The 22285-nt window shown below is 37.6% G+C and overlaps 1 protein-coding gene across 1 annotated transcript in view; it reads left to right on the forward strand.

The window, feature by feature from the left end:
- The window catches only part of SPAG17 (sperm associated antigen 17), a 103300-nt gene that overhangs the window by 47830 nt on the left and 33185 nt on the right, over positions 1-22285 (forward strand). Inside the window, exons 18-27 of the mRNA XM_049824475.1 lie at positions 219-403; positions 2085-2179; positions 3499-3732; positions 4945-5056; positions 5611-5739; positions 7694-7807; positions 11854-12062; positions 16184-16304; positions 19092-19465; positions 21105-21234. Coding sequence (XP_049680432.1) covers positions 219-403; positions 2085-2179; positions 3499-3732; positions 4945-5056; positions 5611-5739; positions 7694-7807; positions 11854-12062; positions 16184-16304; positions 19092-19465; positions 21105-21234 — 1703 coding nt within the window. The remainder of the gene's footprint in view (positions 1-218; positions 404-2084; positions 2180-3498; positions 3733-4944; positions 5057-5610; positions 5740-7693; positions 7808-11853; positions 12063-16183; positions 16305-19091; positions 19466-21104; positions 21235-22285) is intronic.

Consider the following 22285-nt stretch of genomic DNA (forward strand, 5'->3'; position numbering starts at 1 on the left):
AACCAAAATCCGAAACGTAAGATACATTAAACAAATACCAGCCAGGCAAAAGCACCAGCTCCCGTAATGAGAGAAACCCTGTCAAACGCAGGCCTTCTCTCAAAGGTTATAGAATAATATTTGTATAAGAAACTGAGAAGCCAAGTGATCTTGTTTGACCTGAAATCATATTAGTGAAAACTGTATTATGGTAAATAAAGGAATGTTGTGTTTTTCAGGAGCTATCTCGAGCTGGTGGCCAACTCAATTGAAGACTGGGTGAAAGAGGAAGAAGTCAAATACCAGGAAGAGAAGATGGCTAGGGAAATAGAGTCTCTTAAACTGAAAAAAGCCATGGTAGAAGGACCTTCTGAATTGTCTGCATGTGCTGTCAAAAAAACTGGCTTCCCTAAGAAAGCTCAAAGTGGGTATCTTTTTGTTTTATCCTAGAAAATTCATTTTTCATGTTGAGTGCTGAGACCCAAGCCTGTTCAGAGCAGAATTGCATGTATGTTTTTTATAGGGTAACCTTGTTTTGTTATCTGTATAGACATAAATATGTTTTGAAATTAATTAAACGCACATATTAAAATATTCTGCATCATCTTCTGTTCTGAAAACTGAGACATTTAATGTCAGTTTACATTTACAATAGCTGTGTTTATTTAATGGAATTATTTTAAGGATTACATACAAATATGAATCTGTTTAGATGACTGAACATATGAAGAGATGAGCAGTAGTTAAAGTTGGCAACACGGTTCAGGAAAATTCCTTTTTAAAAAGGCAGGATAAAGGCTGGAAGACAGAAGCTGTGGGCTAGAAGCTAAAACTGGAAACTGGAATTGAGTAGACTGTAGAGCAAACTTTAATTATAAGCAACATTTTAGGTAGTGAGAATTGTAAGCAGTTCATACAGTAACTGTTGAGCAGGCAGCAAAATCTGAAAACCCCTTTTGACAAAAGAGAACTTTTGTCCAAATTGTCACTTTTTGTATTTAAATGGTATTAACAATGGTTTATTGATATTTAGCCTTTGCTTTGTTCACCTTCTTTGAGAATGCACTTTGAAGCCTTCTAGTACTAGCAATTAGCACTTACAAAAATAGGAATGTTAGTCCTCAACCCAATTAACACATCTGATTATAGTTTGGAAACCAAAAGGACAGTTATGACTTCTAAATCATAATTTGTACCTATGTAGATGTCACAGGAGCTAGATAGAATCTTGGCCATGTGGTGCCTCATGACAGATAGGATTCATGGAGAAGTTCACTTGCTGATAGAAGTTAACCTCTAGGTGGGATGTGCAGGTGGGAAACGGTGTCTTTAGGTGATTTCGATTTCACTGGCACTGCTGTAACCCACACTGCCAATTTCTATTTTTTAATACAAAGTAATTTAACTAGAACTTTCTGGTAGTGTACTTGAATTCATCTTTTCTGGCAGGTAAATATTGGGTATCCAAGTATGATATAAAACCACACACCTAGAGAGAAACCCTTTTCATGAGTCATAGATGCTATAAAGCCCTAATAGTAAACAGGGGATATGGTAAGTGTTTCTTTAGTGAAGGTTCGAAGGATCACACAGCATTTATTCACATTTTTTTTCTTTAAAGGTTCTAATATCTATGACTCTGGTATTGAACTTGTTCTAGCATTTGGTGAACTGGTTAAAGCACTGGATCTGAATTCTGGAACAGTGATAGTAGCAAAAATAATAAATACTGCTTATTGTTTATTCAGCATTGCTCATCTGCATAAAAAAAAAACAAACTTGTGGCAGGAACAAAGCCTTCAGCAGCAAGAAGCAGAGTGTCAGTCTTTAAATATGTCGATATATTGTTTAGCATATTTGTTCCCCAGTTATGACTCTCAAGTAATCCTAGCTGTCAGATAAGTTTCTTCTAACCTGAACAGACTTTCTATTTTATCTCTAAAAAACTTTAATATTTTCTTTATTCTACTTTTATACTTTTACTACTTTCAAATATATATTTTTCTATTTACTTGCATTTCTATTATTTTTATTTTTCCATTTTTTAAAATTATTCAATTCTCATATATTTATAACCTCATTTATTCCTCTTTCATTTCTCAAAGGCAGCACATCAGGACCTGAGAGTGTAACAGAGACCATTCCAGAATCTCAATCCAACAATGAAAAGCGTCCTTTTGTCAGAGAAGGTTCTCTAAAGGTAAGGCAAAAATATATATGTTTCTGAAATGGACTAATTAACACTGCTTTCCCAGGAAGGTAAGCCTTCATTCTTGCATAGGCTTGACTCAGTCCTCTTAGTTTTTCTGCTCTTGGCTATTTTTTTGTATACTTTATTTCTTGTTTTCTTTAATTTATTCCTTATTGATTCAGTTATGTTATTTTCTTAAGGCAAGACTGTTTGGAGTTAGACTAGACATTCCAAAAGCAATTTATAATTGCAGTACTAGGAAATGAGAGTTATGGATAATATCCTACTTCTCGTTGAAGTTTTTTCATTATAAAGCTATGAAAACATAAGATCCAGATTCATGGAAGTGCTTATGTACCCAACTCCTACTTTCACTATCTACAGCTCTTTGAAATTAAGGAATCTAAGTATGGTACCTCAGAGTTCCCTTATGACAGAGAGTCCCATATTATAGATGTAGACCATGGTCATGCACTACAGATGAATTCACCTGCCTAGGTTCACACAGTAAGTTTCTGGCTGAGGTAGGAGTTAAGCACATGGTTTTTAAGTCTTACCATTGGCACTACCAATTAATCTGCACAAATCTAGCTTAATTGATGTTGTACTCCCCTGCTTTTTTTGACTTCTTAGAGACATAGTATGTCTCATCTTTCTTGTACTGTGTAAAGCTCTGCACTTAAAGCACTGATACTGAAATGTAGATATGAAATGGTGTTAACCAATTCCTGGGTACTCAGCTTGAGCTGGCACGGCTCAAATTAGGCTAATGTCTAACTTGTAACTGTGCATGCTTACCATTTCTTCCAGAGAAGTGCTTGTGCTTTGGTATGCTCAGAATATAAAATGCTACAAAGCCCTAAATACTCCAGAAAATCTTGGATGTCTTCCTGATACAAGTTGATAATTCTGGCATTGATACCTCATTCCTTTTTCTGTAAAAGAATAAAATCATTTTATCTCACAGTTGCATTTGGGGAATAAATTAATACCAGTGATGCATTCTGATGTGGTGATAAACATTGTGGAAGAGTGCACAACAAAATAATCCTGTTATGACTGAATGTGTAAGATACAAATAATCATCTGATATGTCTACTGCGGTCAAGAGTGACTGATCCTGTTGGATTGAATGAGTCAGTAATTTTATGCAAAATATAGTGCGCAATATTGTAAAACTGTAGACAAGTTTGGAAAGCATGTCTTAGAGTGGCTTAGAACATTGGTTCCTTTGAGTTTGTTTACTTGTACTCTTTTCAGCATACATATATGAAATATCTTGTAATACAGAGAACTACAGTCTTTTGAATTCCTAATGTTTAATGTAGGCTTGGAAGGAGGAGCAGGTCCGATTACTAGAGGAAGAACAACTTAAGGAAGAAAAAAAAGGAAAAAAAGAAAATTTAGGAGGTAAAAAGAAAGGACAGGAGATAATACATGAAGAAAGTAAAGGTTCCAACAAGAAATCTTCTGAAGAGAAGTTTGAAGATGAGCCAGCAAAAGCCCCTGAACTTGAGGAGGATCCCAGCATCCCAGAACCACATTCTGAGAAAGTTTATAAGGTAAGGAGTCGTATTATTGCACCACGTTAGGAAACTGCTAACTATTTATCTATAGAGTCAAGATTGCAGCAAAGCTATTATCCATTGTGAAATTGGGAGTTCAAGGCAAATTAAGCCTAACTATATCTTGTTTAACTCTATCATTTTAGCAGCAGATCTGTTCCTAAAAAGTTTTGGAAAGCAGTTTTTGATGTTTAAGATTATCCTACGCAAGACTATTTAATTAACTTGGATGGGTTTAGTATATATGACATGAACACAAAGATAAGTTGATCATGTTTTTGTGCCCATGGAAAATATGTTTATGGGCTGAATTTTGCCTAAAAATGTGATTTTCAAGGGAGAGGGTAGGAAAGGGGAACATAAAGACCTGTTCCAACTCCCGTATTCAGGGACTGCTAGACCTAGTTGAAGTTTTGGCTGCTCACATTGGAAATCAAGTAAAAGGAGTTCACTGTTTCTTCCATTTCCCGTTTCAAAATACATATTCTTGGAGTGCCCTAATAGAAGTTATTCTGCCTGTTATACTAACAGAGGAGTATTTCTTACAGAGGGAACTCTTCACTAGTTTTGTCTAAACAGTTTTTAGGCAGTTTGCACTGCTTTGTATTTGCAGTCTAAACATTGCATCCAAAACTTGCGTAGGTCAATATATTTTTGTCTAAACTTGCTTGAGTACAGACTTCAAACTCAGAGATATATAGTATTTCAGTCTGAACTTACTTGAGTATAATCACTTAATTTTTGCCAATTTGTGGCTCTTCGGAAGGCACAGCAATCTAAGAATCAGATTTACAGAGTCTGAATTCCAAAATCTAGAAGATGGAAAGCTGAATCTTTATCTGTCCTTTATCTGATCCCATGACGTTGTATTTTGTCTCTTTGTACTTGGCCAGAATTTTTCTTTCCCTGCCATTATATGTTAAGCCACCAGTCTACTTGCTACTCTTCAGTTTCAGTAATGGCTTCATACCACTGAAGGACCAGATTCTGCTCTCATGTGTAACAAGTTACTTCAATTAGTAACTGAGAAATTATTTGGATATGACAATAGCATGCTATGTATTTGCTAAAGTTGTTATTACATTAGTTAAATATCTAAGCAAAAAATGTTGACCAGAACAGTGGAATCCTGGCGATCTGTCCTTCATTTACCTCTCTCATGGCTTCTGCCTTTCTCATTTACACATAACCTAAAACTTACTTTTCCAGTTTCTTGGCTACAATACAGGGGAGGATGTCATTCAAGTATCAGGAACTAGTCAATATCTTTTCCCATCTGATGGAGGACAGATTCAAGTAGAGAAGATAGAGTTTGTAAAAGGTGATCCTTTAATTCTTTAGACTTTGTTTTGACCCAGTTACTAACTGATGGCATAGTTTCTTAATCCATAAATGCTTTTTCATGTCTCAGTGGTAGAAATTCAGTTAAAGACATTGTGACAATACTATGTAATTCCATAGTAGCCTCTATCACTTCTAATGTTTACATTTTCATGTAGTGTGTTAACAACTGATAGATAAAGTACCAGAAAATTAGAAATGGAGAAAAATCAGTTTTATTTATCTGTTCAATGGCAACCAATGCATGATATTTCAAGAATGCATGTTCCAATAATTTGTCCAGTCAAATGCAAAATATCTAAGCAACAGGGTTATTCTGCAGCCTCTCAGATCCAATTGTCAGGAAGTTTTTGAATATTTAGTCTAAACTCAGCTAACAATTTTGTTGTCTTGATCTACTACTAAGCAATTCAGTCCACTTCTGAGCAATTTTCTTTTTTGTGTGCTTTATAGTTGTAGGTGCAGGGGTTTCTTTGGGTGCAGGGCAGTTATGAAGCCTAGTGGGAGTAATAATAGTATTCCGTTGCTTTGCAGGTCTAACTTTGGTAAAGGTGAAAGTGATAAAAGACAACCACAATTTCTTCATTCATATCACAGACCCCAAGAAGAACTTAAAAGAAATCGAAGTGCAAGAAATTAATGAAGAACAGAAAACTAGATCAGGTTAGTGGGCTGACATCACTAATATAAAGAATTACTAGTGTGACATATTTAGTAATTGGATGCAAACCTTATCAACTAACAGAAAATAAATTCCTACTAATGGCAGAGGGTAAATAAGATCAGTGTTCTGTAAATAGAAGTAAAAATCCAGTTGGCTGACTTAAGCACTATGTAGAGAGCGCTTACCAAGATGTAGAAGTACAGTACAGGTCAACAGGTGTAAACCAGTCTCTTTTCCAAAGCAAGGAAATCAATTAAAAGAGTCACCATTCCTTAAGAAAAGAGTCTTTAGTGGAGGGCCCCTTCAGATCTTAATGTGGCCTGGGAAAGCCTAAGAAGATGCAAACTGAATTGTGTCCATTGTGACCAGAATAAATGTCTGCTCTTGAAAGGGAAGATTTCCCCCTTTGAACTGGACCTCCTTTTGTGGGTCAGATAACCATAGCATTAGTGCCTCCTCAAGACCTTTGCTGTGGAAACAGATCTTTCTGCAGTTCAGCAACTTCTACTGCTGGTTGACATGTTGCTAACACTCAGAAAGCATGGAATCCAAATCCTTTCTGAACCCAGGCAAGAGCGTTTCCAGGAAGAAAGCCAGTCCGTAACAATTTGCGTGCATAGGCAAAAGCGCTATGGAATTGCTTTCACTGAACCGAAGAGTATTGGATAAGTATAACTTTTGGTAGGTGTGTTAGCGCTTTTAATCTTCATCACTATTGAAAAGCATCCTGCTCTTGCTCCTCTCTTTGGCTTCAGCTGCCACCAGTGATGTAACTGTAGGTTGTCTGAATCGAAAGTTTGCATCCCTTCCACAGATGAGATGTTTCTTGTCTGCCCTTCTGAAAGTAGACCTGTATCATTCTGGGGTCTGCCAAATAATAATTTTCATCACCAGTGTGCTAGCAGCTGGGGCACGTTGTATTTGCTTGGCACGAGTGGGAGGCTTTCCTCCTGTGTAAGCAGGAGTACCTTATAGAAAAGCAGTAGGGAAGAGAAGAATCAATCCACTTGGCAGTGAATGAATGATACGATGGTAAGCTCTTAATGCAGTCAAAATGGCAAAACAGCATCCTGCACGTAGTAGTCACCAATGAACATTGCAATGACAGACAGTAAATAGGAGGAGACAAGGTCTCAAATGTGTGCCTTGCTGATGAAAGACCTGGGAGATGGCTGGGTGTTGGGTGCCTGTCTTAACCTTCTTTTCTAGTCTTCTGTGCTGCTCCTCATAGTTTTAAGAAGCTGTTCCCCATACTGGAAATCCCAAGGATTTCCTCTAACCAGCAGAATGTTTAAGGCAGTAGGAGTTGTATTAGATGCAAGGTAGTATCCAGTGTCACTGTTTTGGAGATGTTGCCTTGCATAGTTCCTGTGGTTTTCAAGGATGACATACTCATCACATGACATCTTGTCCTGCACCTCGAAGTGAGCTTGTCTCCTGATCCACTTTCACAAGCGCCAGACATATCTTTGGATCTAATTTCTCAACTTTTTCTCCTTTCTTTTACTTTCACCTCGGGGTATGGTCCCTTTGACAGTAGCTGAGAGACAGTGACTTTATTAGTGCATAGGCCACACATGATAGGAGTGAGCAGTTCAGCCAAGTAGGGAACAGAAACAAGGGTCCTTAACTCCAGAACTAGGTTCTTTTGCTGTTTAAATTCACAAAGACTTTTCACTAGTTGTTGCTATTAAACCTGTTTTTACACACCTATCTCATTAGACATTAGAATGCAATTTCTAGATGAAAAATCACAGCTACGTTCCACAAAAGTGACTATTATAACTACCCTGTGAATGGAATGATAAAGTTTTCCCAGTCCTGTATTAATCTATTTTACAGGTTAGTCATCCACACTGAGGTGCCACTGTTCTCACCAGTCATTGGTTTGCTGTTCAGGTGGTTCTCGTATATGTTCCTATCTTTAAAATTCATTCAAATTTTTTTTTAAAGGAAAATTGAAAAATCAAAAGAAAGCTGTGAGCAAGTTTGGATCTTTTTCAGCCACCTTGGAAAATGGAATCCAGCTGTCCCTGAGCTATTATGGACCTACAGGGAAGACAGCAGGTAAAGTAAGCAAATAAAAGAGGATATTTGAGAACCATAGGGGGAATTCCTTTTTTTTTTTTTTTTTTTTTTAACTTCATATACTACTTAACCCAATAATTTCTTGCATGCAATTCTGCCTTTCTCAGCAGCTGTTACTACACGGTGGGGTATTTTCAGCAAGGCTTGAGATGAGATTACATTGTCAAGAATATTCTGTGATTCAAATTTCAAAATGGAGGGAGGTCTCCATGCTTTTTTACTTGCTGTGAAAACAGAGCAGTGCAGGGAGAAACTTGCAAGTATTGTTATTAAGTAGCCCAGCAAAATCAGCCAATTAATTTGAGCCAAGGAAAATGTGATTTGCTGAGGAGTCTTCTTGGTTTTCCAAGAAATAATATTTTTGTAAACTTATATAGGTGATTATGGAACTTTCATTTTACGTTAGGAATTGGACTTTAGGTTACAGTTGTGCAGCCATAATGAGGGATTTCTCTCAGCCTTTCAATAAACACATTCACCAACTGGAAGCAATTGCTTCACAAAACCACAGTGAAAATAGCGTCTGCTTTTACCAAGAGCTTTTTGTTTCCATTACATTTGAAAGGCCACTGAAACCATCATACGGATAAAAGTGAAACCCTCCTCTGATCAGAAAATAAACCCAGCATTTTTCAGCTCTTAAAATATGAAAACATTTAATTGAATGCATCTTTGTGTGGACTGTGGTAAACCATTCAACTATACGCTCAGTTTTAATTATTCAAATACATTTTACAAATTAATTACTAAAAAAGGCCTTCTTAAACACGGGCTTAGAGAGCACTCACAATGTAGTGGACTGTGAAAACTTGTGTTTTGGCATAAGAGAGAGACATGTCTAATTAAACACCTACATGTCAGCTCTGGCGTTCAGGCTTTTTCACATCTACTGTAAGCACCCTATTCTACATTAGAATAATCCTTGCCATGTTGAGCTTTAGTGCAGTGCTGCTGACTGGCATTCTTTGGTTGTTTGCAGTTTTTCTACAATCACTTGCTTATGTCTAATTCCCCTTGTGGGTGTTTGTATCCTAAGGGCTCAGAAAAATTCTGATGAGAAATATTCTGGCTTAGACTATTCTCATATGCCATGTATCCCTAACGTGGAATGGTATGCCATGTAATCCGCATTTTCTCTCCGCTGTTCGGTTAAATTGGGTGCACATTACTCGTTTTCCCTGCATTACTGAAATAACTTTCTGGAACCTCTCTAATTCTCATTTCTCTTATTGTTTTTCTCATTTTTTCTCTTCCATCTTCCTTTTAGGGAAGCTAAGATGAAATAAAGGCATCAGGGTGTTTGCCAGCTTTATGCATCTTTTTTATTTCTTGGTTAAATGTTAATATTTGTTTAAATTTTGAAATATTATTTGTTTTCTCTAGCATGACCAAAATCTAATTTCAGACTTGCTTATGCCTACACCTTACAGCCAGACTTAGAAGTAAGCTCCTCATCTCTTTGTGAATCTGGCACTACTTGAGCACCCATGGGGCTTTCACCTCTGGGTATTACAGAACCTTTGCACTTGCTCTTTGTGCCTTGACAAAATTATGAGAGTATAACTCCAAGTGCTAGAAATCTGCCTGTGTGTGCAGGAGGAAGGAAACCTTCCTTAATCTGACAGTCCTCTGGAATTTCCCATCTCTCTCAAGATTTCTGAAGATGCTTTCCCTCAGTCTCAACAATCTACTCTTTCATTGTTACCCTCAGACACTATGTTCTCATTTTTCAGGGGAACCAGCGTAAAGGGGTAGGTGAAATTTTGTTAGAGGTCAAGAGCCTATAACAGCTTCTATTCCCAGATTCAGCACTCTAGAAAGTAGTGTCATCTGAAACTGAGCATGCTGCACTTCAGAGCATGGGTAGCTGTGAAGGATAGGTCCCCTCACTATATATAAGATCTTGCTTATACCCAGTTTGTAGTGTTCACGTGGGTATTTATACTCACCTGACAAGACAGATTACATTCACTAATGGTTTTATTGGACAGTTGCCTTCTTTTTGGCTGTCCTCCTTCCCCGTGGAGCCCGAGCTCTGTCAAAGTTTATTAGTCAGCTGTTTCTTCTCACCATCCACCTGGAGATGGATACTTCGACTTGTTTATTTCATGGCCCTGCTGTCTAATCAATGCGTATCAGAATGGACCCCATGGAGAATTTTAACCTTTCCTATTTTATATAATTAGCTGAGAATTTCTCTCTAGCATATTACAAATAAAACAGATTTTTTTCCCCTTTTCTCAGACTTCTAATAATCTGTAAAAGCCATGCAGCACAAACTTCAGTACATGAAAGCAGAGCCAGCTAACAAAGCATCACGTTCTCATGCATCAGGCATGCATCAGCTAATGAAAATGAGGATTTCAAAAATCTTTGTGGGGACCTAAATTTCCCTTTCAGGCTAAAGGTCATGGATATATTCAGATATCTGTGTGTTTCCCTCATGCTGGCACCAAGACAAAAACTGAGATCGAAGGCTTGTTATCCATGGACTCCTCAATAGGACTTTATCACTAGATGATCTAATAGTTTCTTCTAGCCACAGAGTCTTAAATTTTCGGTCATCTTCGCAGTTGCCATAAATCCAGAATCATCTGTAAGGCAAATGAACATGCAGGCAGCCTTTCTAGTAGTTTAGAACTTGAAGGTGGCCTCTGCATTTCCTTATCTGCAGAGCTAAAACCATCTATGCCAAAACCTTTCTGGAAACAGCGGACATAGTAGCACTTAGGCCTACCTTTTATCTTTTTCAGCCAAAAATATACTAACACTTCACCTACATTACAGAAAATGCTATGATCTCACACCAGAATGGTTCTATTAGCATGCTTCCAGATTCATTTCTTTCCTTCTTCGTCTGAGTGTGATCTGGCTTGCAATTCGTCAATGAGTTATTTAACTTTTCTTTGCCTGATGTATCAATTTTCCCATTAAATAATATTGTTCATTGGAAGAAGCAGAATTAAAACCTAATTTTACCAAAACAAAATAAGGATTTTTGGAAGTCTTCCTAAAGACGTTCTTCAAATGACTGACTTGTCATTAAACTTCATACTTCACAGAAACTACTAAGCATATCAAGCTTGCTTTATTTATTTTTAAAAATTTTTCAAAAGATGGTTTCTGAAATGATCATGTTTTTCTCACTGGTGTTTTCAGTTCTCATCTACATGGGTATGGTTAAGATGTGGACAGTAAGTTGCTCCATCTGAGGTAATGAGTTCTCCAAAACAAACAAGAACTCAATTTCTTAAATTGTCTGGATGGGAAACAAGGTGTGATTTCATGAGTTGTAAGTTTAGGACTTAGGCTGCTGTCAAGCAAGAAAAGATGATTAAAAAAAAAAATCTTTCAAAAAAGTGTTAAGGTTAGAGCCGGCTGGGTTTTTCTGACTAAAGAGAAGTGTCAGTTCATTGAAACAAAAATGTTTTACAGGAAATCTTAGTTTGTATTAATTTTATTTTGAAGAAACTGTTTTGGAAGGCAACTTGACTACTTCCTGTCAACATGCTTAACAGGCTGCCCTAATGCTTGGCCTTTGAGAATTGGGAGAGTCTTAGCAAGTCTAGATCATCAGAATCTTTCTGAATCATTACAGCAAAATAGAGTTATGTAGTGCAAAACTGCTGGAGTTGGTTCATGCTGGATCAGCCCATGATAAAGCATAACAGCAGTGATCATTTCCTAGATACTAGACTCAAAATGTGTCTACCTATCTAAGTATTCTGGAGGTAAAAGAGAATTTTAAAAAAAAATGTATTTTCTATTTTGAAGAGGCATGTGACGACTTGTGGGAAACAATAGTTTCAAGATGCCTTTTAGGCTGATGAGTAGTCAGTCTATGGAAAGATTTTCTAAATAATTTCATATATTCAGTCCCTCTATGTGAAATAATAAACTTCCACACTGAGGTTATTATTTCAAAGGTAAAATTTAGTGTACAAAATCTTGTTAAAAAATAAAATGTGGTCATCTACATTTATGAAACTTAATTGCATTTAAAATATTGCTTTTCCCTTCTTTAGATGATAAACCAGATCCTGTCTTAGCAAGAATTCTGGATGTCCCTTCTGTTCATATTCCAACCATAATTTCTCCTGTTACATCAGCTTCAGGAAAAAAAGAGAAGTTCGTCAAACAAAAATCAGGAAAATCTCTGTCATCTACAAAAGCAAGCCATGGCAAAATAGGCCCTCCACCATCTGATGACCCAGTAAAGCAAGAAGAAGGAAAGGTGAGAGAATAGACATTATCCAATGAAGACAGAAAAGAAACAAACAAAAAGCTCAAATATATAAACTTATGTAACAGAAGCATATATTCTTCTCAGAGGGCTTTGAGCTGTGCCTTTACAAATTCCTAACAATTTATGGTGCTTCTAAGGATATGTTTTACTCTTCTAGTTGTTCTCAGAGGTATATACTGGCAGCCGCTAATGAAGGTAGCCTTTATAACTCCATGATGTAGAGCAGTGTGTCTTCCATGGTCCACATACTTTTGTCAATTTTGGCTTTACGGTTACACCAGTTATGTTATTAATATCTCAGTGACTAGAACTACTCTAGAAATTAATTTTTAGTTTAACCCAAGTAGGAGAACTTTTCTGTGCTTTCCAAAATCTGTATTGGGAGGTCTAACCAACCGGTAAATTAGTGGAGACAGTTTTGCAAAAGCTTGCTCTGCAGTTTGGTCTTTCCAGCTGATCACGGGCCAGGGACCAGCAACTTGAGGAAGTGACTTTTGCCTGTAACTGAAGTACTTCTATCACAGGACAAGTCTTTGGAAAGGATGGATGACATTTCAAAAGCAGATTCTGAATTTCTATCGTGGAATACTTAGCGCAGAGTAATACAGGAATTACAGGATCATGTGCCTCAGAAATGCACAGCATTTAATCTTGAACACCTTCCAGAGAGCTCTATGAGAAGCTTTTTGGCATTAAAACATGAGTGGGGGAGGCCATATCAGTTCAGGAATGGGTCACAGTTCCCCTCTGCAAAATGACTAGCCTAGATTATTTCAGGTCATTAGCGAACTATTGGCAGAATACTGTAGGCAACCACAGGAGGTTTGTTTGGTCCAGGGATCTCACAGATCAGCCAGAGTATGAGTTAGATGAAAAGTTCTCAAAGAAGTATGGGAGGCAATATTAGCACGGTGGTGGAAGAGGATGCAAGAGTTTTCTATTTGAGATGATTTAACCTCTTTTCTTTTTTGACACTGTTTTCTCCAACCAGCAGTGTCCCGGAAATGGACACAATTAAAATACAAAACAAACTCTGAGAGAAGGACAGAAATGAACATGAATAGTGCTGAGAACCAATTTAGTTACCACCTTCAGTTTAGGAAAGGACAGTCTTCTGAATGTAGGCATAATCAGAACACAAAGCAGTGAGGTCCATAAACAGTTTCGTGTAACACTGATGCTCTAAAATACACTGTCTGGGATAATTCTTTAATGACAGTTATGATAAAAAGCTATCCTTTTTAACCTGATCAAGTTACAAAAAAAGTAGCATTTCTAGATAATGTGCTTGTTAAATGTGGCTCTTAATATCTTTCCAGACTAACTGCAAAATTATTTGAAGCATATAGTAGTGTGTTTTAATTTTCCTCCTACTTGGTTCCGTCTTTAATCAAGTATGGCTGAAATGATGAAGAAAGAACTGCTGGTTCTTCTCCCTCTTATGTTCTGCTTCTTCATAAGCTGGTGGGTGATATGTAAAGAACATGAGTGGCACCAGGTCTGCCATCTTTTCCTGCACTGTTTTCTCTTTTGTCCTGTTCCTCAGAATTTCTCTGTGGAAAATTAATAGTAGTTCATCCAACTGTGGTGGCTTCCAATTCCAGAGGCATTTCATGAAACTCTACTTCAATTCTTGCTATCATTTTCTAGGGCACTGCTCTGAAAAAGGTTCACCACCTTCTGGTCTAAAGATCTGAACGTTTCTTTTTCAGAACTATGTCTTGGAAAACCATTTTTTTCTCTACTCTGGTTACTTTTGGCCACTTCTCTCAAAATCACTCTTTCTGTGCCCTCACCAGAGGCTTGTGAGTTATCTTCTCAGCTCCCTTGGCAAGGGAGGTTGAATGGAGATCATAATTCTTTTGACAGAGCTGGGCTGAACTGTTCAAAGAGGTAGATTGGGCAATATGGAAATGGAGGATTAAATGCACTGCAGGTTTATTAGAAACAGGAGATAGCTTCCATTACGAAGCAACTGAGAGGAGAGAGTAATAAGAAAGGACAAGAACGAACACATACTTGAGAGTTGTAAAAATAGCCTTGGAAGACTCTCTAAACATGATGTACCTATGCTGCTTCTGTAGTACCTAGTGGATGAAGTAGTGCTGTGGCTCTTGTTTCAACAGGGGTTCTGTCCATACCCACAGAAAGTCCTGCTGACCTAATTTCAGCAAGTTTAGTTAGGTATTTAAAGAGCATGAGCACAGAAAGTGGTGTAGGGAGTTGCCAAACAGCACTCAGCATAACATACAGCAGTTGTGTGGCACAAATGAAGCCTATACAAACAAATACTCCTACCATTAAAATTCTGTCAGGAGGACATCTAAGTTCCTCCTCTTCTTCCAGAGAGCTTTTTACTATTTGGTTTAGAATGTCTTCAGATAGAGAATATCCATATTAGTGCATGCAGCACCCAGCTGTGTGAGTCTGCAAGTATTTTGGAGGACAGGATTACAATCCAAAACAAACTTGACAAATTGACATGGACATGGTCTGTAAAATGGGATGCAATTCAGTAAGAATAAGTGCTAGGTTCTACAGTTACATATAAATATAAATAATCAATATATATCTACAGAATGGGTAACAGTTCTGTCAATAGCAGTTCTACAGAGAAAGGTCTGAGTTGCAATGGATCACAAGCTATACATAAGTCAACGATGCCATCTTGCTGTGAGAAGGGCAAAGACGACTTTGAAGTGAATAAAGAGGAGTATAGCCTGCTAAATCTGTGAAGTTATTTTCCGTTCAGGGCTGGTAGGGCCTCGTTTGAAGTATTGTGTCCAGTTATGGGTACTGCACTGCAAGAAAAATATGGGCTGCACTGGTGAGTTTTAAGGAAAGCACCGAGAAGGATCAGAGGTCTAGGAAACTTGACCTGTGGAGAAAGACTTGGTTTGGATTGGTGTGATCTAGAGTTGAGAGACAGAATACCCTTCTGTAAAGAGCTAAAGGAACACCATCATCTCTTATGCTATCCCATATAATCAGAAGAAATAATTAGAAGTAAACTAATTTTCTGCAAGAGAGATTCAGGCTAACCGATAGGAGAATGTCAGTAAGGTTAATCAAGGTAAAGCACTGGAATAGTTTGCCAGGAAACCTCCAGCCCTGGAAATTTTTAGAATTGGTTACATTAACAGTTTTCTCTAATGGTATTGGTATACTTGATTATATTTTTTACCATTAGGGATAAGTAGATGACAACTGAGGGTTCCTTCTGCCCTATTCTGTGACTTCTACCCTGTGATCCTGTGACTGCGATCTTAGGGTATTGAGAGTAGCCTTAATTACCCAATGTAACCATAAAATGTACAGCTTACTTTATGATGAAAAACGGGTGGCAAAACATCTGCCAATTTTTCCCTATATTTCTATTCCTAAAAATCAAGAATATGGGGTAATACCAGGACAAGTTCTCTCTGTTACCTCTGTCTGCAACCCAAAACTGTATTCACCTTGTGACTACAGGCATAGTGTAGTTCATTGTCACATAATTTGGGGGGGGAGGGGGGGAATGACATCAAAGGGTCCATTGCTGTATTTTTTCCAAATGTTCCAGGGTCTTTTGACATTCCTTAGGTCAACCTCATCTTTTCTAGTCATCAAAACAGTTTCCACTACAGAGCAGTGCAAAGAGGATTACGGGTCATGACTCCCAAACATTCCTCCCTGTCCCCTTCTCAAGTCAGTGCTGCATTTGCAGCAGACTGCTCTACTTATCTTTTGTATTCTTTTAATGGTTATAGGTAAAATAACTGATGTGCAACTTCAAGAATTATTTCATGCTCCTCTGCTTCACATTATCCGTTTATTGTCATCTCATCTTGACACTGTGTGCAAGATAGCATAATGACTCAGCAAAATGAATGGTTAGGAAGGGTTGTTCTTCAAGGGTTAACAAAGAGGAGTGAAAGAAGATAGTGTAGTCAAAGAAAATAAGCTAATGTTTCCACTTCAGAATCCATAAACTCTCAAATGTTAAAAATGAGTAGTAGAAAGCACTTTTTTTTTTTCAAATGTCTTGTTACAACCGACATCTGTAATCTAATTTTTTTCTGTATTCTTTTAAAATGTGGAATAAAACTAATTCACATTTTGTTTTGTAGATGGAAATGGAAGAATCAGCTTCCCAAACACAAGTGATGTCAAATGCTCGTGCTTTCCCAAGTTTGAATGTTTCCTGTCCCAATGGACTAGTATTAACTTTCCTTGGTGAAAGTTCTGGAGGTTAGTTTTCTGAGCCACTGGAAAGTAAGGAATTTAAAAGAAGTTAAAATTACAGAAGAAAATTATTTCTGCTGTGGTGTGTTTAGATGTAACAATATGAATTTTTTTAATGTCTCAGATTGCTAAGTCTGTCATAATGTCTATTTAATAGTATTTGCAACATAAATAATGCCTTTTAATTAAAAAAAAAAAGTAAAATCTAGAATTGCAAGTTGTTGGACGTAACAGATTGGGGGCGGGGAAGCAGCAACCCTTAAAAAGCACTTGGGAGTCATGTTGGATAATCAGTTGAATATGCATCTATATTGGAATACTAAAGAAAAATTAGTAAATTCCATTCATAAATGCATATATATCGAGGAATCTTGAGTGACAACAGGAAGATTGTTATGTTACCGGTACGTGCACCTCCTTTGGAATCGTATGTATTGTTATTAAATCCACAAGACAAGATGTTCATATTTTGAATGATTCAGGGAAGAGTGACAGGAATGATTAAAGCATTGAAAGACGTATCTTATAGTGAGCTCATGTCAGCAGAGAACTCAATTTAGTTACCAAAATACAGGTCAAAGGTGTGACTGGTGCCAGTCTGGAAGTACAAGAAAACAGAATTTTGGTGATAGCTTGTAAACACAGTATACAAAAGTATTACAGATTTCAGGGCTTGAAAATGAAAATATTTAAGTTATACTCATTTTTTTAATGGTAAGAATGATTAGCAAAACTAACCCACACTGTGATGGACTCTCTGCTACTGGATATTTTACAATCAGGTTTTGTTGCCTTTCTAAAAGATATGATCAGTTTCAGACAGGAATTATTTCACGTAAGTCCTTTGGTTTATGCCATCCAGTACGTATAGAGAAAATTGTCATCATAAACCTTTCTGCCCTTATTGTTATGGGTTATATAGATACTTAAAAGTTTCTGTGCCTGATGTATCCTTCTGCAATGATTCCGTTTCCCAGTGTTTTTGAAAACCAGCATGAGGTTCATCTTTGCATACTGTAAATCTCAGCATTTTGTAGTCATGCCATTAGGTTTTGAAGTAGACAAATGTGAATTTTGTTGTTGTCATCAGGTCAGTTTTAAAAAGAGCCACCCACAGATTTCAGTTAATACCTATGTACAACAAATCTGTCCAGCCCAGGCTGTACTGGAGATACTGAGTATGTGACAATAGGTCAGCACAGCTGCAGAGGTGCCCACATCCAGGAATAAACCAGATTTATCACACACATCAAGTACATGCTAGCGGTAATTCCAACACATCCTATAAAAACCAGCAGAATTATTTGTCATCCTGGCAACTGATGAAACAACATATCCCTTAGAAACCAGCCAAGTGGTAAGGCCAGTATATATAAATTAATTGAAATAAACAGAAATTTGTATCAAATAGCATTAATAAATATAGCATGGTACACAAGGATCCAGCACAAATTTATAATCATGTGAGAGAGGAATGTCTTGATTTATTTTTTTGGCCACATAGACCTGAATTGCTAGTAAAAGCTTCCCTCATTTTTCTTCTTGGACATCTCTCTCCTTTTCATTTCAAAATCATAGAATTATTGAACAGCCCAGGTTGGAAGGGACCTAGAAAGATCATCTGGTCCAATCTTTTGTGGGAAAGGGAGCCTAGATGAGATTATCCAGCACCCTGTCCAATTGCATCTTGAAAACCTCCAGCAATGGGGTCTCTACCATGCCCCTGCAGAGGTGGTTCCAGCAAATTATTGTTCTCACTGAAAAAAATTTCTTTCTTATATGGAAATGAAACTTCTCCCGGTGTAACTTGTACCCATTGTCCCTTGTCTTCTCCAGGTGGCTCCTTGTGAAGAGAGAGCCTCTGTTTTCTCTGTAGCCACCCTTTAACTACTGGAATACTGTGATGAGGTCCCCCCTGAGCCTTCTCCAGGGAGAAGAGACCTAACTCCTTCAGTCTTTCCTCACAGGACAGGTTCTCCAGCCCTTTGATCATCTCTGTAGCCCACCTTTGGACCCTCTCCAGTCTGTCTGCATTTTTCCTGAATTGTTGGAACCAGAACTGGACACAGTACTCCCAAGCGTGGCCTGACAAGCACTGAGTGGGATGATCACATCTCTGTCTCTGCTAGTAATGCCCCTGCAGATGCAGCCAATTTGGCAGATTTTGCCAGTTTAGTGTAAATGTGCTGTGATCAATCTGGTATGAAGTAAAGAGGATGCAGAGGGTTTTCAAACATACGTAGTTTGGCAAGGAGCTTAAGCTGAAATATTGAATAGTTGAGGTGAACAGAGCAATTACGGACACACGCATGTAGTCTCTTGATACAACTACTGCAATTATACTCATTAGCACACTCAACACTCTGCCATAATTTAATCTAAAAACCTTATTTGTTTAAGTAGACAAAATATCTAACTTCAGTTCTTACACAAACTCGGTGAAACTCAGTAACTTTTTTCGCCTTTGTGGGTAGTTAGAAAACTCCTCTCACCTAATGTCAGTCTTCCAAAAATTCAGCATCCATAATAAATCCATCTTCAAATTTCCCTTATTTTCATTTAGAAAGACAGACACCTCCACAGGAGGATGCAGAGTTTCTAAGTAGATGACTGCTTTGAATTGTTCTCTGAAAAACAGTCTGTCCCTTACTCTGCAGGTTACAGAGGAAGCCAGGGAGGGTTAGCCTTACTCACCTAAATTTGTATACCTCTTACGGACACCATGATGCTGGGGGTTTAACACTGTTTGAATGTGTGCTACACAGTATTAATTAATTAAGAATTTGTTTTCAGATTTGAAAGGTGAAGCCACTGCGGCTGAAGCTAAGAAAGAGGTGGTAAAAAAGAGTGAGGCCAAAACAAATGAAGCCAAGGAAGAGGAGTTTGAGAAAGGTGAGGCCAAAGCAAATAAAGCAAAGGAGGAAGAGGTTATGGAAAGTGGAGAGAAGAAACATGAGGTTACAGAAGGTGAAATAAAGCATGAAGACACCAAAAGAGAACAGGCCAAGCAGCCTACTCTGGATATTTTGGTTAGACAGAGTTATCCCCAAAAGGTAAAGAACTCTCATCTCTATACCTCTGTGGCAAGGCAAACAGAACAAGAGGTGTCAAGAGTCATCACCAGTCAAGGAACTGTCATAAAGTACATGATGGATGGATCTACCCAGGTATGTTTAGTAGAATTCATTGAAAGCAGCCTGCATGTGTGATTACCCTTGAACTTGTGCTTGTCAACTGAGATAGAGAAGTGTCCAGTTTGTAGATGGAGTTAACGAACCACTGAGTTATGTGGCCATGTCAAGACTAAAATGCTCTTGGCTTTGTTCAGAATCAGAACTTAAGGCACATAAGGAGTTTAAATGATGAAAACTTTAGGCATGTGAAGATTTTAGGCAATTTGGGATTTAGGAAATAGCTGAATGTGGTTTTGAGAACTGCATTCCTGGACATAAACACCTGAAGTGTGGATTAGCTGGGCTTTGGGTATTTTTGGCAACAGAAAAGCATCTATATATTTTTTCAGTCATCTGAACAGACATATGGGATCCAGAAAGGACTTGAATTGTTCTTCAATCCCGCAGACATCTTTAGGTATCCTAAATTTTCATCAAAAAGACTTTGTATTCCTAAGTACCTTCTTTGTTTACACATATTTAGGTTGTCTGGAGTTCTGGTTCCTTTTAGGTGCTATAGGCTAGATACCAACTTTGCAGATACTGTAATCAATCTACAAGCAACTGTCTTTTTAAAGTGTAAGACTGTATGTGTAGTTCGCAAACAGGTGAAAAGAGGAGTCATCTGTTTTGACTCAGAAACTGCCAAAATAATTCCTTATTTCCTCAAGTTTTTCTTCTAAGTGGACCACAACTCCTAGTACAAGTTCTTTACATTCATTCATTACATTAGATCTTAAACTATTTAGCCAGGATTTCTGAGAAACTTATCCATTTCAGAAATATGCAAAGGAGCTAGCGGCTCTATGTCTATATATTCTCAACATACTTTTTCCTGACAGAAGAATATAGATCTTAATGTGCCTACCGTGATTGTACCGTAGTCTTTGTATAAGCACATTATAAGTGCATCCTTCTTTATATTAACTCAATGTTTGTGACTCATCAAGAATATATTGCATATAGATAAGCATTCAAAAAAGAATAAATTGTTAATTACCTTACAGTAACTGTAACTCTTGAGAAGTTTCTATATGTTGTCCATTTGTTTTCCACATTGTCCCATCTTTTCCCTAGAATATCTGTACTGTAAATGAATTCAGGGATGATTGTTCCCTGCCACACAGGGAACATGCATGTTAAGAGTTGAGTGTAATGGACAATAGATCTCAGAAACCAGGTATAATAAGATAAATAACCATGACTTTTTTGTTAGTTGTCTTGATAGCTAAAAAATTAACAGCAATCCTAGACATGTGGAATACCTGAATACAGATCAATATGGTGATACAAATGCATTACCACTGCAATGAAAAAAAAAAATCATCAACCTTTGACCACTTAAATAGTCAAAGAATAATCTTTACTGTTTACTTTTATAACGCCTATTTGTTACTAAATAGAGTCCCCATTAATTATATACGTCAACTACAGCAATTAGCAGTCCTTTCTTTTGTTGATAGCTTTTTTATTTGTTATATTCATTCTGAAAGTCTTCTGCTTTCCTCCTACCACCACCCCCCCAACACCCACAATATTCTACTGACTACTGCATTTGCAACACATTCTTTTGAGACTTTCTATTGGTAGTTGAAGTGATTTTTAACCTCTAGTATGTCCTTGATTGCTGTAGATTCTGTTTGCTGATGGCACAGTGAGTAGGAGTCCTGATTCTGGCCCTGTCCTACCACCACCTATAATTCAAGATAACATGCAACTGTTACCAGAATCGGAGCCTTCACCTGAGACCAGCACTAAGAAAGGTAACATTTCCAGTGTTTTGGACACATTTAAAGTTAGCAGGGCTGATGATACTTAACAAAGGGCATATTTCTTTACTCTGAAAATTCTGCTAGTGTGAAAATGCAATTTTATCTGTACTCAGCTGCTGCACACTACTAATTTGTTACCTTCATATCAAATCATTTCTCTCCTACTCCAGTTTTATTTTTCCTCTAACATGCTAGGACTGGATGGGTAAGAACTGCATCAGTAGCAGAGCGATTCAACACAAAGTATTTTAAAAGAAATCCTTGTAGCTACACTAGTATCAAATCCTTACTTATGTGTTACACAGTTTTTAGTCTTGGTATTGAGAAATGCTTCTTTCGCAAAGGACTCACTGTATTTTTCTTTCTCATTGTGTGTATTCCAAGGCACCTACTATTGGTCATTATTAATTAGTTGTGTGGACTTGTGGTCTGTCCCAATATAACCATTCTCACGTTACTGTGTTTGGCTGAGAAGGAACCAAATAAAAGTTTACTTCATACCTCAGAGTGTAGTCCGAGACCACTGTCAGTGCTCCTTAGTCCGAAGAATAATTAGGACTTGTCATAATATTAACGTATAATTTAATGGATGTATGTGACTAAAAATTGCTGCCAAAGAGAAAAGTCTCTCAAAAAGAGACTTCTGAGTCCAGTCTTTGTTCTGAGGATATTCCTTAGGATAAGTGGAAGGATATTTGAGAACTTCCTGACAAACCAGCTTCTAATTTTCAGTCTCAGTATCTGTGGCCAGTGTATATGCTTCATTCCTTATCCTTTATTTATGATCACTTTCCCCCCTCCCCAACTTTTTCTCTCCACTGACATAGTCTTGACAAATTTATAGTGAAAAGTTTCAGCCTTCTCTGGCCTTTTTTTCCTCCCCCCCCCCCCCCCCCCCCCCCGATGTATATGCAGTAAGCCTTTTAGGCTTCTCTCTGAACTATGCTGTTGTCTTTCGTATACTTTTAGTCTAAGCTCCTTTTCTTGAATATGGGAGACCAGAGTTCTCTATCAAATTCTTAATAAGATCTCAATTCCCTTT

This window comes from Accipiter gentilis, chromosome 21, assembly GCF_929443795.1.
Source record: "Accipiter gentilis chromosome 21, bAccGen1.1, whole genome shotgun sequence".
In the NCBI taxonomy this organism is placed as follows: domain Eukaryota; kingdom Metazoa; phylum Chordata; class Aves; order Accipitriformes; family Accipitridae; genus Astur; species Astur gentilis.